The sequence below is a fragment of the Oryza sativa genome, chromosome 4 (assembly GCF_034140825.1).
Source record: "Oryza sativa Japonica Group chromosome 4, ASM3414082v1".
Lineage (NCBI taxonomy): Eukaryota > Viridiplantae > Streptophyta > Magnoliopsida > Poales > Poaceae > Oryza > Oryza sativa.
Window position 1 is genome coordinate 30,557,124 of NC_089038.1, and position 14,986 is coordinate 30,572,109.

Genomic DNA, 14,986 nt, shown 5'->3' on the forward strand with positions numbered 1-14,986 from the left:
CCACCTCCTTTGGGCCTTTTAGCTGTGGGCCCAACTGGCCGCCGAACCCGAGGTGGCCTAGCGACTAGGCTTTTATGGGCTGAAATCTGTATAGGCCCATTGGATCGATACTCCGGATTCTGTAGTGGGTCTCGTTTCGACTCGTAAATACTTAATAGGCCCAAAAGGAGTTGGAATAGAACACTGAGAAATGCATTTGCCTTTTGGTAACCAAAAAGAATAGAGTAATACCACATGGAAAGTTGAGTGAGTGAGGACACGAAGTAGGGGAAATTAATTGAGGCACAGGTTCACCGTAAGAAAACAAAAAAACTGTGCGGCATGCACAGGTAGCATAAAAAACTTATATTTACCGGAGGAAAAAGTGAACCAAAGGTCCCTCAACTTATCAGCGAGATAAAAAACGTCCTCGAACCGCAAAACCAGATATGCGGGATTCCTTAACTATACAAAACCGGTCACCCGAGATCCTTCGACGATTTTAATCCCAGTTTTGGTCTACGTGCAGCTGGGTCAGCGTGGGCCCCACATGAGCCCCACGTGTCAGCCAACCACTCTCTCTCCCCTCTTCTCTCCCATCTCTCTCTCACTTCTCTCCTCTCGGGCAAGCGGGGGCGGATGGGTAGGAGGCCACCGGGACGGCCGGCGACGCCGCGGCGGCAGGAGCACGAGGCGACGCGGCCGGCGCGGCGGCGGCGGGAGCACTGCGGGAAACAAAATGAGAAACAAACAGACGAAATCCAATCCAACACACACAAAAAAAAACATTTTTTTCCCCTCTTATGCTGTCACAACTCACAAGCAAAACAAGCCAAGAACACGGCAAACAATGGCGTCGCTTATTTACCTACATCGGCAAATAAGCCAAGAACACGGCAAACATCGACAAACAATGGCATCCGCTGCACGAGCTGGATCCCGAAGTGGTTGAACGCGATAGTCACCTGCATCGCCTAGTCCGACAGGTACTCGTCGCTGTGCCCCAGCAACATCACCTCATTGTGGTGCGAGAAGTAGCTGTTCGACACGGTGATCGCCGTCGACCCCATGATGGCGTCGATGAGCCCGTCGGCGCACCGCGACAGCGCGCAGTGGTCCACCCACACGTCGCGCGCCGAGTAGAGCGAGATGCCGTCGCTGTCGGAACGGGTGCGCCACCCGTAGTGCGTCGGCGAGGCGCGCATGTTCGCGTTGCCGGCGGGGACGCAGTCGTGGACGTGGATGTTGTGGATGATGACGTTGGGGACGTACTGGAGCGTGATGCACGCGCCGTCGGCGCCGGCACCGTGACGAGGAGGAGGAGGAGCAGGTCCTTGCTCGCTACCTCGTGGAATCCCGAGGGAGTCTGGTCATGGTGGTCAGACTAGCTAGCGGGCATCGTCAGAATTTGCCGACGTCGTAATTCCGGGTGACGGAGGGAGACCAACGGCAGGCGGTCGTGAATGCAGCGCCGCCCCGGTTCCCGCCGTCTTGTCATCAGCCGCGTCGCCGGCCGCCCCAGCGACCTCCTCCCCGCCCGCCCCGGCTTGCCCGAGAGGAGATAAGTGAGAGAGAAGAGGGGAGAGAGAGAGTGGTTGGCTGACACATGGGGTCCACGCTGACTCAGCTGCCACGTAGACTAAACCAGGATCAAAACTGCAGAAGGATCTCGGGTGACCGGTTTTGTATAGATAAGGGACCCCGCATATCTAGTTTTGCGGTGGGAGGACGTTTTTGTATCTCGCTGACAAGTTGAGGGACCTTCGGTGCACTTTTTCCTTTACCGGACGGTGGTCAATGGCCCATCAAGAAGGCTACTGGGCCTTCTATCTCCTCCCGTGGGAGATGGCAGTCACAATTTTTGGCAGCGGGGTGCGCGTTCGCTCGGCCCTACCAAATCTTGGGTAAATGTTTTCATTTAGTTAAACAAAAGCACCAGCATGTTCGTCTACGGCAACTTGGATACTCGGATTAGTACTTGAGGATACAGAAATACTGGAACGACGAGGCAGTAACCTAATACAGACTAGACTGGAGATGCAGTCTCTTCTTCTTCTTGGGAGGCAGAAGCACGGAGCTGAGTGTGTTGCGAGTCACCAGAACAGCCCTTAGAAGCTCCATAACCTGCACAGATTTAATCAGCATACTACCCATAGTCAGATTTAATCAACTACTGTTTCTGGCAAGCAGTGTAGTTGGAATAGTTCTAGATGATAACCTGGATTTTTGTTAGAGTGAATTCTTTCTCCACGAGATCCTTAGCCTGTACCTTGGATTCACTAACTACTTGTAGGGTGCTTGTCAAGGACAGAGGAAGAATATGCAGATCATCAGTGACCATGAATTTTTGAACCCCTGGCTTGACATACCCTTCGCCCTTGTGACTACCTCCGCTTGGTACTTTTGGATTAATCTCACAAAGCTTACAAGTCTTTGTAGTGCCGAGGCAATTTTTATATACGTAAGCCTTTTTACCAGTGTTCCAAATTTGGTCGCTACAATGGCCAAAACCCAGCAATCTTGAAGCACTTGAAGCAGCCACTGATATTTCTCTGCTTTGGAGCTGCTTCTCCAAGTTGTATTAACATATTAGTAGCGCTGCAGCCAAAGAAAGAAGCCACATTTGGGGATACTAGCAACATCTGGCGTTCTGGATTCATACAACCTTTGGCGCTCCCATCTATGCTCATGTAAATATTATCAACACATCCATTTGATGACCACTTACCATAAGTCTTTAATATGGAGCCAAGTGGAATGCTTAGCAAGCCAAAGAGAAGATCGACAAAATCTTCACCAACTTCAGCATACAGCAGGGAGGTGTTGTTTTTCCTCTGAAGAACTTTTATCTTCATATTGTTTAGCTTGTGATCCACTTCAGCATCTTGTTCAGAATACAAGCTCTCTGGTAGCACATAGAGATTTGCTTCATCGTTTGGATTAGGGACATCGAAGTAGTACCCAGTTAAAGTTTGCTTGGATGTCAGTGATCTTTTGAGCAAGCAAGTTATCTGCGAGAAATGGATCATAGGTCAACTAAATCCAAGTTAAATGTTATATAAAATCCAAGATATACTAAGCAACATAGAGAAACCTTTTCTGCATTGAGCTGGAGAATCTTTTGTTCAAGATTAGCCGGATCACGCACTCCATACTTGTCAAAAATGGACATCATTAGAGATGTCGATGCAGGTGCGACATGGAGATCATCAGTGACGATGAACTTATAGCATCCCTTGACAAAAACTCCACCGTCGGAACCAGCAGCAGCAGTGCTACCACCATCCTGTGGCCACTCCCCAATGTACTCCATGACCTTGCCACATTTGCAAACGGAACCAGCGACCGAGGTTACCCCGCAATCGCCATTGGCGCTGCAGTTTGCATCTCTGCAAACATAAACCGCCGACTGATCGGTGTCATCTACCTTGACCTTGAGCAGGCAGCACTGCTCCGCTGCGGTGTTGTGAGGCTTCATAAGCATCGCCTTGCAGGCCTTGGTGTGGAAGTAGTCGGCGCTGAGATCCTCCACGCTCTTGTACAGCTCGTCGAGGCATCCGACCTGCGACTGCCTGCCGAGGAGGCGGACGACGGTGCCGAGAGGCAGCGTGAGGAAGCCGAAGAGGACGTCGACGAAGTCCTTGTCGGACTCCGCGAACAGCACCCGGCTCCTCTCCTTGTCGACGAACAGCTTCACGGCGATGGTTGGCCCTTCGATCTTCGTCTCCGCCATGGTGGTGGTGGTGGAGGAGGAGGAGGAGGAGGTGAAGCGTGTGCGTTGGGTGGGGGGAGCCGGGAGGAATGAATGCTTCTGCTGCTGAGGGTTTGGCTAAATAATTCCAGTGGCTGGCTGCTCGAGGGAAGAGGAAGACGATGAGTCGCGTAGAATCTGCAACGGCAGGTGGCTGGTGGGGGAGTTGATGAGTCTACTTTGCTGTGATGCCCGTAACTCATTTGCAGGCCGTCACTTTTGCTGGGCCTGAACGGCCGAGCCGAGAGTACAACAGATTACTCACATTGAAAACGTCCATTTTGCACCCCTCAAGTATGTAACAAGTTTGATTTGCGTCCTTCAACCACAAAGAACGTCTCCTGGTTTATTAAAGCAGTGTACGAGTTCCTCAGTTATTTTGGGAGTGGTTTCATTCTACTTCATTTCTACGTGGCGCGTTGATATAATTTTCATCCGATATGGCACGTAAATGCAATAGCATTGGGCAAAAGGGTAAAAACAAATAGTTACAAAACGGATAATATTATTTAATTATATCAAATGTTTGACGCTAAGGCAGTGTTTGGCTAATAGGATACGGAAATGAATTCTCACACACCAAAAAACATCTTTAAATTCTAACCATTCATTCTTCCTCTTACATTTAATCCCAATCCTTTATTTATTTCCCAATACTAATCCCACCCTTCATTTCCCATTATCCAAACACACCCTAAGTGTTGTCCTTATCGCCAGGATGTGCGGGACGCATGCACAATTTCTTTGGTCTTAGTTCTTTTCACATTATTTATCGAAATATTGAAATGTATTGTTTGCTCCACGATTCAAAAAATATATTTACTACAAAAACTTTTTCCTACTTTTAGACAATCTGTTTTTAAGTTATCTGTTAAATTTATTTATTTATTAAAATATATAATTTATCTTTCTTTTACAAATATTTAATTCGCTAGCAATCTGTTTCAAACAAAACACTCGTAGAAATTGGAATGCATGAATTGAGCGTCGCCGGCCGCATGGAGTGCTAATTTACATCTTCATATATAATTTTGCGATGATGATGGCTGGATGGCAGAACTATCAGAGAGATGGTTTAAAGACAACAGAGGGACTTGTGATGTCTGTGGTCACTGCAATAACGCAGAACTAGAATAGGAAGAACGCATGGGTAGAGTACGAACTTTTGTACGAGTTTTCTTTAACACAATCAGAAGGCATGTATAACTTGCTGACAATAATGTCTACCTATGGTGAACCTGTTTGTTGCTTCTGTATTTCCTCATATTTCAAGTGCACTAGGCCACTAGCATAACTTACTAGAAAACATGAAAGAAATTTCCATTGATCCCAAATCCCATGGGCCTACAGAAACATAAAGAATTAGGGCGACGCTCCGGTGCTTTCTACTTGTAGTATTATACTACGAGTAGAATTAATCCTGACCGTTTATTTTAAAGGGTAGATTAGTAATCTTCTAATACATATTAGGGGTAATTTTGGCTGGGGCTGATTTCTGTGTCTCGGTCGCTTGATCGCATCAGGCCCGACGCAGGCACTGCATCTCGCATGTTACTTATCACGGCGATGGAACCGATCCATTCGAGCGTCGGCTGCGCGTGGCCTTCCGCCGTTCCGCGTGCATCCAATCGGGGCAGCGGTGTGCAGTTCAATTCGGAGGTCACTCCGACGACGATCCCGGCCCCTCCGCGTGCGGCGGAGACTCGCTTGGATCCATTCCGGCTAGAGTTTGCTTCTGGAAAATACTGCAGTTGCTGCTACTGAATTATACTGTTGGTGACGAAAAATCCTGGCACTGCTGGTGCTTACTTGTGTAGTTGGTGACGAAAAGTTGTAGTGCTTGATGTTTCATGAATTCTGCTGTTGGTGATGATGTATGTAACTAGTGTGTGCCGCAGCGAGACACCATTGCAGAGTAGCAGTTAAGCTCTTGGTATTGTGCCATTTTCGTTGCACTTCTGCGTGTTTAAAGGTTAATGCCTGCTGCTTTTCAAATGTTACGTGGATCTATTTGTGCCATGAATGAAACAATATGATAGAAATATAAATCATCCATGTTTGAATTTTGTTTCATATAACTCTTGATTGCGCTTTGTTGATGATTTTTTTTTGACGCGAGACTCTACCTTATTACCATTTGATTAATGGTGTGTCAAGAAAGTTACATAAAGAATTTGTTGCTGAATTTAGTTGTCCCAGAAACAGCTTGAGCACTAAAAAATCCTGTAAAGGCAACAGAGAGCAGTGTACGCAAGCTGCTAACCCATCTAGCCAGCAGTGCCATCTCCATCAACACAAACACCCCCGGAGAGTGAAAGGCACGGCCCGAGCCATTCATCGCCAGATTCAGATATTCAGTAGATCTACCTTTGACCATTCCAATCGAACACTCATATATTAGTAGCAGTGAAATTTAATAGACATGCATTTGATTCGATCGAAGACGTTTGCAACAATGATCCATCCAACTCAGGTTTTTCATGTGTGCACCGTGGGGCCTTCACGGCCTATGGCGAAAGTATCCCGCTTCACTGAGATGCTAGGCCCTGCTGCGTAGCCTCTGATGGGGGGAGACACATGCGGCAGCGGCGTCCGGCTGCAGGAAGAGAGGAGCGCGCGCACGCGAGCGGCGGTGTCGTGATCATGTACGCTGTTAAGTTTAGTAACTATTAGAAGACGAGTTTACCCTCCGCACATAGTTTTTTTAACAAATTTGCCCACCCACGCTTCTACTACCATAAGATGAGATGGTAGTAGAAATATATCTGAACCATTCAATCAAATTAGATCAATGGTTCAGATCGTTTTCTACTACGAGTAGAAAGCACCGGAGTGAGGCTCAAAGAATTATGGGTACGTTCCTTCGACATGGAAGAATTATAAAAAGTACTCCAGTATAAAGAACAAACGGATGAACAACTTATGACATTTAACCCGTCTTTAGAATTTGGAGCAGTAACGACAAGCTAGGCGAGATGAAATGATTGCTTCTTTTGTAGTATAAAACTAACTGAAAAGAAAATGTCTACATTTCATAGATGAATGATTTTTTTTACGGACACTGGGGAACGAAATGTCAACCTGAATATATTATGTCAAATTGTCTTACACAGGGCAAAGCTTTGGCTACGCAAGTGCAGAAATCCTGAGGGATAGAAAGTACACACAGAGAATTACCAAGAAGAGAAACATAAAGAGCAACACAACTGCCGCAAAGGGCACAGATGAAATGATCGTTGCTTTTGCATTACACACATAAAGTGCGGTAGTAACATTGACCCGAAAGTACGAAAGAAATTTCACTGATCACAAATAGGCCATATCAATAAAGAACTAAGTTCCTCCGACATGAAACAACCTCTAAAAACAAGTAAACCGAACTGATGAAATAGTACTCCTTATTAGACATCTTCATCCCATCTTCAGAGTTATGACCAAGGTGTGCAGATGTCACTTCTTTGGTGGCAAAAGCACGCTGCTGAGTGCGTTGCGAGTCACCAATGCAGCCCTCAGTAGCTTCAGAACCTGTAGCAGCAAATGGAAAACCTGGTGAGAACATACAAATTGGATAATAGTAGTAGATAAAAGTGGTAGTACTACCAGTTTCGTTTAAATCGTGATCTACCTGGGTTCTGTCGAGGGTGAGCTCTTTCTTCACAAGCATCTCGTTCGGAATCTTGGCTGCACGGATTACTCGGAGCGAACTGTCAAAGGATTAAGGACCTATATTCAGATCGTTGGTCACAATGAACTTTCCGAGCCCACCCTTGAGATATGCATCACTTGACGTACTACTGCCCACGCGGTTTTTTGGATTGAACTCATTAACAGTCCCATGTTTGGAATGGCCACCGTTACAAAAAAGAGTTGAGCTACTACCATAGAGCCTGAGGCACGTATAACAGCCTGTACAGTACCAACTTTTTATAGGTGATTCTTGAACTTGTAGCAGAACACTGCTACCGCAACCAAAGAAGGGTGCTAGCATTGGGGACAGTAGCAGGCTTTGGCATTCTTGTTTTACGCATCCTATTCCGCTTCCATTTATACTTCTGTAGAGGTTATCAAGACCACTACTTCCACCGGAGGTCACCTGTCCATAAGCCTTGATTGTGGATCCAAGTGGAAGGCTAAGGAGGCCGAAGACAAGATCCACAAAATCATAGCCGACCTAAGCATATAACACTGATGAGTCATCCTTCGTCTGAACAATTGTTATCCTGACAGCGTTGAACTTGGGATCAGTCGTGTTCTCTTGTTTAGGGAACAACTTCTCTCGGAGGTGATCTAGATTCACAGAGTCCGTTTCGACAGGATGATCACATAATAGTCCAGTTAAAGATTGCTTTGATACCAGTGCCCTCTTGAGTAAGTTAATTATCTGAAATACAAACATGACGATAGGTAAGTCTGTAACATTACTATTAAATATGTAAATTCTCCAGTTACTACAATGCATTTCCGGTTCAGAAAGAGATATTGTTACCTTGTGCGAATTAAGCTCAAGAACCTTTTCCTCGATATTGCGTTGCTCAAGTAGCCCAAACTTACCAAGCAAGGGAAACATGGTACTTGTAGAAGCAGGAGCTACATGGAGATCATCAAAGATGATGAACTTCAGATCACTCTTGACAAAAACCCCATCATCGTTGGATTCAACAGTTCGACAATCCACTGGCTTTTCCCTCAATATCAGTGTAGTTGTGACAGTGCAAGAGTTGCAGACACCCCAGAATGAGCTAAAACTACGAGCATCACAACTGGATGTTGGGCAAACATAAATTAATCTTTCATTGGTGTCATCAACTTTTACCTTAAGCCGATCGCAATGACTTCCTGCAGCATTGCGGGGTCTAAGAAGCATGGCCTTGCAAGCTTTGGTCTGGAAGTAATCTTCGCTGAGGGCCTCTACGCTCTTGTACAGCTCATCGAGGCATCCTATCTGTGATTGCTTACCAAGAAGGCGAACGATCGTGCCGAGAGGCAGAGTGAGGAAGCTGAAGAGCACGTCGACGAACTCCTTGTCAGACTCCGCGAACAGCACCTTCTTCTTCTCCTTGTCGATGTACAGCTTGACAGCAACCGTTGGCCCGCCATTGTTCGACGTCGACATGGTGTAGACGGTGGTGTCTGCCTATGTGTTGTGAGTTGTGTGACTCAAGGCGATGCTCCCCCCCCCCCCCCTTCTACATAGGCACACAGTGCGATTCTCAAAGGCAGGTATTTATGCTGAGCTTAAATTCCGTAGAATCTGAATAGTTGCAGGAAGCTTGATTCAGATGTACTCCAGTCTGCTATCGAAACACGTCGACTTCTGCTTCTGCATGCTGGTAGTTATCACATTTTCCAACTAGAAGCTGTTTAGCTCCCTTTTAGTAATTGTTTTCGTCGCTGGGAATTTCATGCGACGAGCCGACGATTGAAAGGCGTTTGCGGCTTTGCGCAATGCGCCTTATCCATCGTTTGGGCCCAGCTCCCGGCCTTTTTACCGAAGGCCGCTCAGCGCAACCAAATTTGACCACCCCTTCTAAGCAGCCCAGATAAATGTCCCAACTCCCAACTCCCATGAAAGCCCACAAAATAGCGTGAGGCGCGGTCTGGTGCGCGCGCGTGCTTGCTTTGCGTGCGTGTCAACCGTCCCCGGTGACTGCGCGACGCGAACCGGCGCGCGGGGTGGGCGGGTTGTCCTGCAGCGGGAGAAGAAGCGAGGAGCGCGCTGCCTGCACGCGCGCGCAAATCTCCCCATCCTGCAGGCCTGCGCTTCCGTGCCGCGGTGCGCGGCGCCTGTGCGTCGCACCGGTCGCCGACGTGCAAGGCATATACATATCCCTATCCCTGTACCATGATCGTTGAGAGCTCCGTGCGGTCAGGGAGGCCGAGAGAGTTTGGGGAGCCGGTCAGCCAGACGCAACGGCAAGGCAAAATACAGCAAATACGAGTGTTATAGCTGTCGCATGATACTTTACTACCTCCGTCTAAGAAACTACATAGATAAAATCATTTATGGCTCCTTCGATTTGTAGGAAAAGTGTAGAAAATTTAAAGGATTTCAATCCTATGAAAAAAAAATACTATGAAAGTCTTTGAAACAAAGGATTGAATACTATGCTATCCTTTAAAATTCCTATGGAATGGCTAATCCTATAGAGATTTTGGAGGAGAGTTAGCAAGAGGTCTAACCTCTTGGAAAAATTCCTTTGAGTCTATCTCTCTCATCCGATTCCTGCGTTTTTCCTGCGGTCCAATCAAACGGTCATTCCTGTGTTTTCCAATCCTCTGTTTTGCACCTGTATTCCTGTCAGAATCATGCGTTTTTCATATTCTTCCGTTTTTCTATTTCTACGATTCAAAGGGGCCCTTATATTTTAAAATGTAGGTAGCAGTAAATAATCCTCCTATATGAGTAGTATATGGTAACTGAATTGTATACTTTAGGTGGCTCTAAATGTTACAGATAGTCATGTTCATCCGTCCTATAGTTATCATGTTAAACAGTAGAAAATCTTAAACATTTACTATAGTGGGTTTAACCCCATTAATGGTACAAAGGATGCAAAGCTGTGCACAACCTAATTTTGACCACACAAACCGTAATATTTCAAAAGGAGGAAACTCTTCTAGTTCTGGCTAGACAAACCATGATATTTCTAAAGGGAAGCTGTTTTAATTTCTTGAGTGGATGTCCCATTTATTTAAGGGAAATACTACATAACTGTATCAGACGGGATAATACCTTAAAGGTATCATGTCCTCGTACTTAACCAGTATCAGGCGATACATAAGATGTATCATTCCATCCAAACGGGATATCATCCCCTTATTCAAACATCATACAAATAATTATGAAAAGTTCTCAAAAAATTTGACAACAGTCATATTCACACATATAATGTAAATGGTTTTGGAAAAGTGTTAAAACAAAATTGACGATATATAGTACTCAGCCAAAAATCAAGATAAAAATCTATCAACACATTGAGGGGGAAGAAACAAACTCCGGCATGAATAGTAGAAGTGATGTTTATATGCAATATTTGTCCCTTTTTATATATTTCTCAATTGTAAGTTGATTTTAGGCATGAAAAGTTGTGAAGTGGTATGCGTATGTTTTACGAAAGCTGTCAATTGTTTTTTTTTTTTGTTTTTTTCATGGTATTTGAGTAAACGAGAGAACACGCTAAAGAGAGTAAAAGAGTTTTCCCATATAAAATACTCCGTCCATTTCATATTATAAGCTGCTTTAACTTTTTTTTCTAAACCAAAGCATTTCAAATTTGACTAAAGTTATGGAAAAATACAGCAATATCTATAACACCAAATTAGTCTATTAAATCTAATTTTTTTAATATTTTTTTTGATAATGTGTTTGTTCTGTGATAAAGTAAAAAAAATGTTTGGCTAAAAATATCAAAGTATTTTACAATATTAAATGGAGGGAGTAGTAAATATTTTCATATTGAACGTGCATATCCACTCCCCTACCGACGCGATATCTAGGTACTGTTTGGGGGAGTTTCTAGCTGCTGCAGTTTCTCCTAGAATCAGAAGCTCCCAAAACAGTCTAGTTTTTTTTTTAGATTCTGAGAAGCTGCAGTTATAGAATCTAAAAAATGAACCAGAAGTCAGAAGCCTGAAAACCCAGCTTTTTCAGATTCTTAGAAGCTGGCTACCTACTAGTAATTAATCCTTTTGTTTTAAAATATAAAAGATTTTAAAAGAATAGGAGTTAGTACAATGAATATGGATTGTGAGATTGTCTAGATTCGTAGTAAAAGTTATGAACATGTAACGTGATAGGAATCAGCAGTAAATAGAGATTCCCATTATTACGGTGTGCAGGGCGCATGTCTGGCTAAAGATACCCTCCTTGACCCCAAGATTCTCTCATCTTGTAAGTTGTAACCACATAACCTCCCATCCCTTGCAGATCTTGACTATCTCCACGGGATATATACACGGCGGCGCACCGTGCAAGCCCATGCCAGCAATTCCGTCACTTTGACAGATTATTCTGAAGCGCGAGGTTTTGCAGGCGCCTCCTCGCGCGGGGTAGCAATGGAGATTGAGCATCTCGGCGCCCGCGCGGCCGCCGCCGCCGGCGAGGATGACCAGTCGCCGGTGGAGCAGGTCCGGCTGACCGTGCCGACGACCGACGACCCGTCTCTGCCGGTATGGACGTTCCGGATGTGGACCATCGGGCTCCTCTCCTGCGCCATGCTCTCCTACATCAACCAGTTCTTCTCCTACCGCTCTGAGCCCATCGTCATCACCCAGATCACTGTCCAGGTCAGTTTGTCGATGCAGAATTCACGCACAAAACCACGAGGAGTCCATGGATGTAATGTTGTTTATATATATGTGCAATGGATGGATGGATGCAGGTGGCGGCGCTGCCAATAGGGCACTTCTTGGCACGCGTGCTGCCGAAGAGGAAGTTCACGGTGTTCGGGCGGGAGTGCTCGCTGAACCCTGGGCCATTCAACGTGAAGGAGCACGTCCTGATATCCATCTTCGCCAACGCCGGCGCCGCGTTCGGCAACGGCGGCGCCTACGCCATCGACATCATCAACATCATCAAGGCGTTCTACCACCGCAGCATCTCCTTTCCCACCAGCCTCCTCCTCGTCATCACCACCCAGGTTACGTACTACACACATTCATGCAACGATCCATTCTTGCGTAGCTGCAACTAATATGATGTTTCGATCACTGGACGCACGTACGCATACACAGGTGTTGGGCTACGGATGGGCAGGGCTGATGAGGAAGTACGTGGTGGAGCCGGCGCACATGTGGTGGCCGCAGAGTCTCGTGCAGGTTTCCCTCCTGAGGTGAGCACCCGATCACCCTGATCGATCGGTCGATGGATTCACGGAAAATTCACAGGGAATTCACGTACGCGCGCGTGCGTGTGCGTGCATGCAGGGCGTTGCACGAGAAGGAGAACCTGCGGATGACGCGGGCCAAGTTCTTCCTGATCGCGCTGATCTGCAGCGCGGCGTGGTACGTGGTGCCGGGCTACCTGTTCCCGACCGTGGGCGCGGTGTCGTGGCTGTGCTGGGCGTTCCCGAGGTCGGTGACGATGCAGCAGATCGGGTCCGGCATGAGCGGCCTCGGCGTCGGCGCCTTCACGCTCGACTGGGCCACCGTCGTCTCCTTCCTGGGCAGCCCGCTCGTGTACCCGTTCTTCGCCATCGTCAACGTCTGGGTCGGCTTCGTGCTCCTCGTCTACGTCATGCTGCCCATCGCCTACTGGGTGCTCAACCTGTACCAGGCCAGCACGTTCCCCTTTTTCTCCGCGAGCCTGTTCGACCACACCGGCGAGGAGTACAGGATCTCGGAGATCGTCAACGACAGGTTCGAGCTCGACACGGACGCCTACGCGCGGCAGGGGAAGATCCACCTCAGCCTCTTCTTCGCCACCTCCTACGGCCTCGGCTTCGCCACCATCGCCGCCACCCTGTCCCACGTCACGCTCTTCTATGGAACGTACGTGTCTTAATTAATTTGTGTGTTTTGTTTTGATGGTTTTGATCGATCGATCGATTTGATGTTGTGTGCGTGCGTTCGTGGATGGATGCAGGGAGATGTATCGCAGGTTCCGGCAGGCGGCCAGGGAGAACCCGGACGTGCACACGAGGCTGATGAGGAGGTACGATGACATCCCCAACTGGTGGTTCTACGGCATGCTCGCGTTGGCCATGGTGGCGGCGCTGTTGCTCTGCACCGTGTTCAAGGACGAGGTGCAGCTGCCGTGGTGGGCGCTACTCTGCGCCGTGGCCGTGGCCGCCTTCTTCACGCTCCCCATCAGTGTTATCACCGCCACCACAAACACGGTGCGTACTAGTATCTTGTTTCTTACCTCTTAGCTGCAAACTTGGAAGTTTGGAGGTACTGGAGTCTTGTAATTATGACGTTCACCTGCAGACCCCAGGGTTGAACATCATCACGGAGTATGTGATGGGGCTGATCATGCCGGGGAAGCCGATAGCCAACGTGTGCTTCAAGGTGTATGGTTACATCAGCATGAACCAGGCCGTCTCCTTCCTCACTGACTTCAAACTCGGCCACTACATGAAGATTCCTCCAAGATCCATGTTTCTAGTCCAGGTACTACTACCGGCACATATATTCATATCGTTAAAATCCCAACTTAATCCATTATATAACCAAGAAAATATACGTATCAGTTCATCGGGACGATCGTGGCGGGGACGGTGAACATGTCGGTGGCGTGGTGGCTGCTGTCGACGGTGCCGCACATCTGCGACAAGAAGCACCTCCCGGAGGGGAGCCCGTGGACGTGCCCGGGCTCCCGCGTGTTCTTCGACGCGTCGGTGATCTGGGGACTGGTCGGGCCTCGCCGGATCTTCGGCCCGCTCGGCTACTACGGCGCGCTCAACTGGTTCTTCCTCGGCGGGCTGGCAGGGCCGGCGGTGGTGTGGCTGCTGGCGAGGGCGCTGCCGCGGCACGCCGGCTGGATCAGGCTCATCCACCTCCCCGTGCTCCTCGGCGCCACCGCCAACATGCCGCCGGCGTCGACGCTCAACTACACGGCGTGGTGCTCCGTCGGCGCCGTGTTCAACTACCTGGTGTTCCGCCGCCGCAAGGCGTGGTGGCAGCGGTACAACTACGTGCTGTCGGCGGCGATGGACGCCGGCGTGGCCATCATGGGCGTGCTCATCTACTTCTGCCTGTCCAGCCGCGGCATCACCCCAGACTGGTGGGGCAACAGCGACATCAACATCGACCACTGCGACCTCTCCACCTGCCCCACCGCCAAGGGCGTCATTGTGGAGGGATGTCCCGTCTTCTGATCGATCATCCATCCAATATACATATTTCCCCCGTAGATGTGTTCTTCGTGCGAAACTAGATCAGTAAAATCAATCAGAATCTGAATCTCTACTCGTTTAATATGGCAGGACTGATGCTGTTCTTATTTAAAGTTGTATATATCATTTGGGTTTTTAGGTTTCCAAATGCTCTTCTTTTTCGTGTTTTAACCAAGTTCAGTGAGCTCAGTTACCCAGTTAGTATATTATAGAATTGGTTTCGCTCCAATGGAGTTTTATTGCTGTGTTTTAATTGAGTTCAATGAGATATATATTGGTTAAGTCCAGCAATGGAGTATATCTCTGTCTCGCCTCTGCAATATATGTTCTGGGTTGCTCAATTTCTCCCATATATGTAGCAATCACAAATATTAATATCAACATCTAAAATTCAAAATTGATTTAATAAAATTCGAAATTT

The 14,986-nt window shown here is 47.5% G+C and overlaps 2 protein-coding genes and 2 pseudogenes across 2 annotated transcripts; 1 reads left to right on the forward strand and 3 right to left on the reverse strand.

Annotated features, from left to right (window-relative positions):
• Positions 1–953: 953 nt before the first annotated feature.
• On the reverse strand, positions 954–1,587 carry LOC136351229 (probable pectate lyase 12). Its single transcript, XM_066309838.1, has 2 exons — positions 1,584–1,587; positions 954–1,345 (listed from the first exon to the last, which is right to left on the reverse strand). The coding sequence occupies exons 1-2, from the start codon at positions 1,585–1,587 to the stop codon at positions 954–956; spliced, it is 396 nt and encodes a 131-aa protein (XP_066165935.1).
• A 341-nt stretch (positions 1,588–1,928) lies between these two features.
• On the reverse strand, positions 1,929–3,712 carry LOC136351206 (uncharacterized; annotated as a pseudogene).
• A 3,468-nt stretch (positions 3,713–7,180) lies between these two features.
• LOC107277574 (uncharacterized) lies at positions 7,181–8,843 on the reverse strand (annotated as a pseudogene).
• Positions 8,844–11,670: 2,827 nt separating this feature from the next.
• LOC4336844 (oligopeptide transporter 4) lies at positions 11,671–14,863 on the forward strand. Its single transcript, XM_015779784.3, has 7 exons — positions 11,671–12,016; positions 12,112–12,369; positions 12,464–12,561; positions 12,656–13,219; positions 13,314–13,566; positions 13,658–13,840; positions 13,921–14,863. Exons 1-7 carry the CDS (start codon positions 11,786–11,788, stop codon positions 14,545–14,547), a joined length of 2,214 nt encoding a protein of 737 aa, XP_015635270.1. The 5' UTR covers positions 11,671–11,785; the 3' UTR covers positions 14,548–14,863.
• The last annotated feature ends 123 nt before the right edge of the window (positions 14,864–14,986 follow it).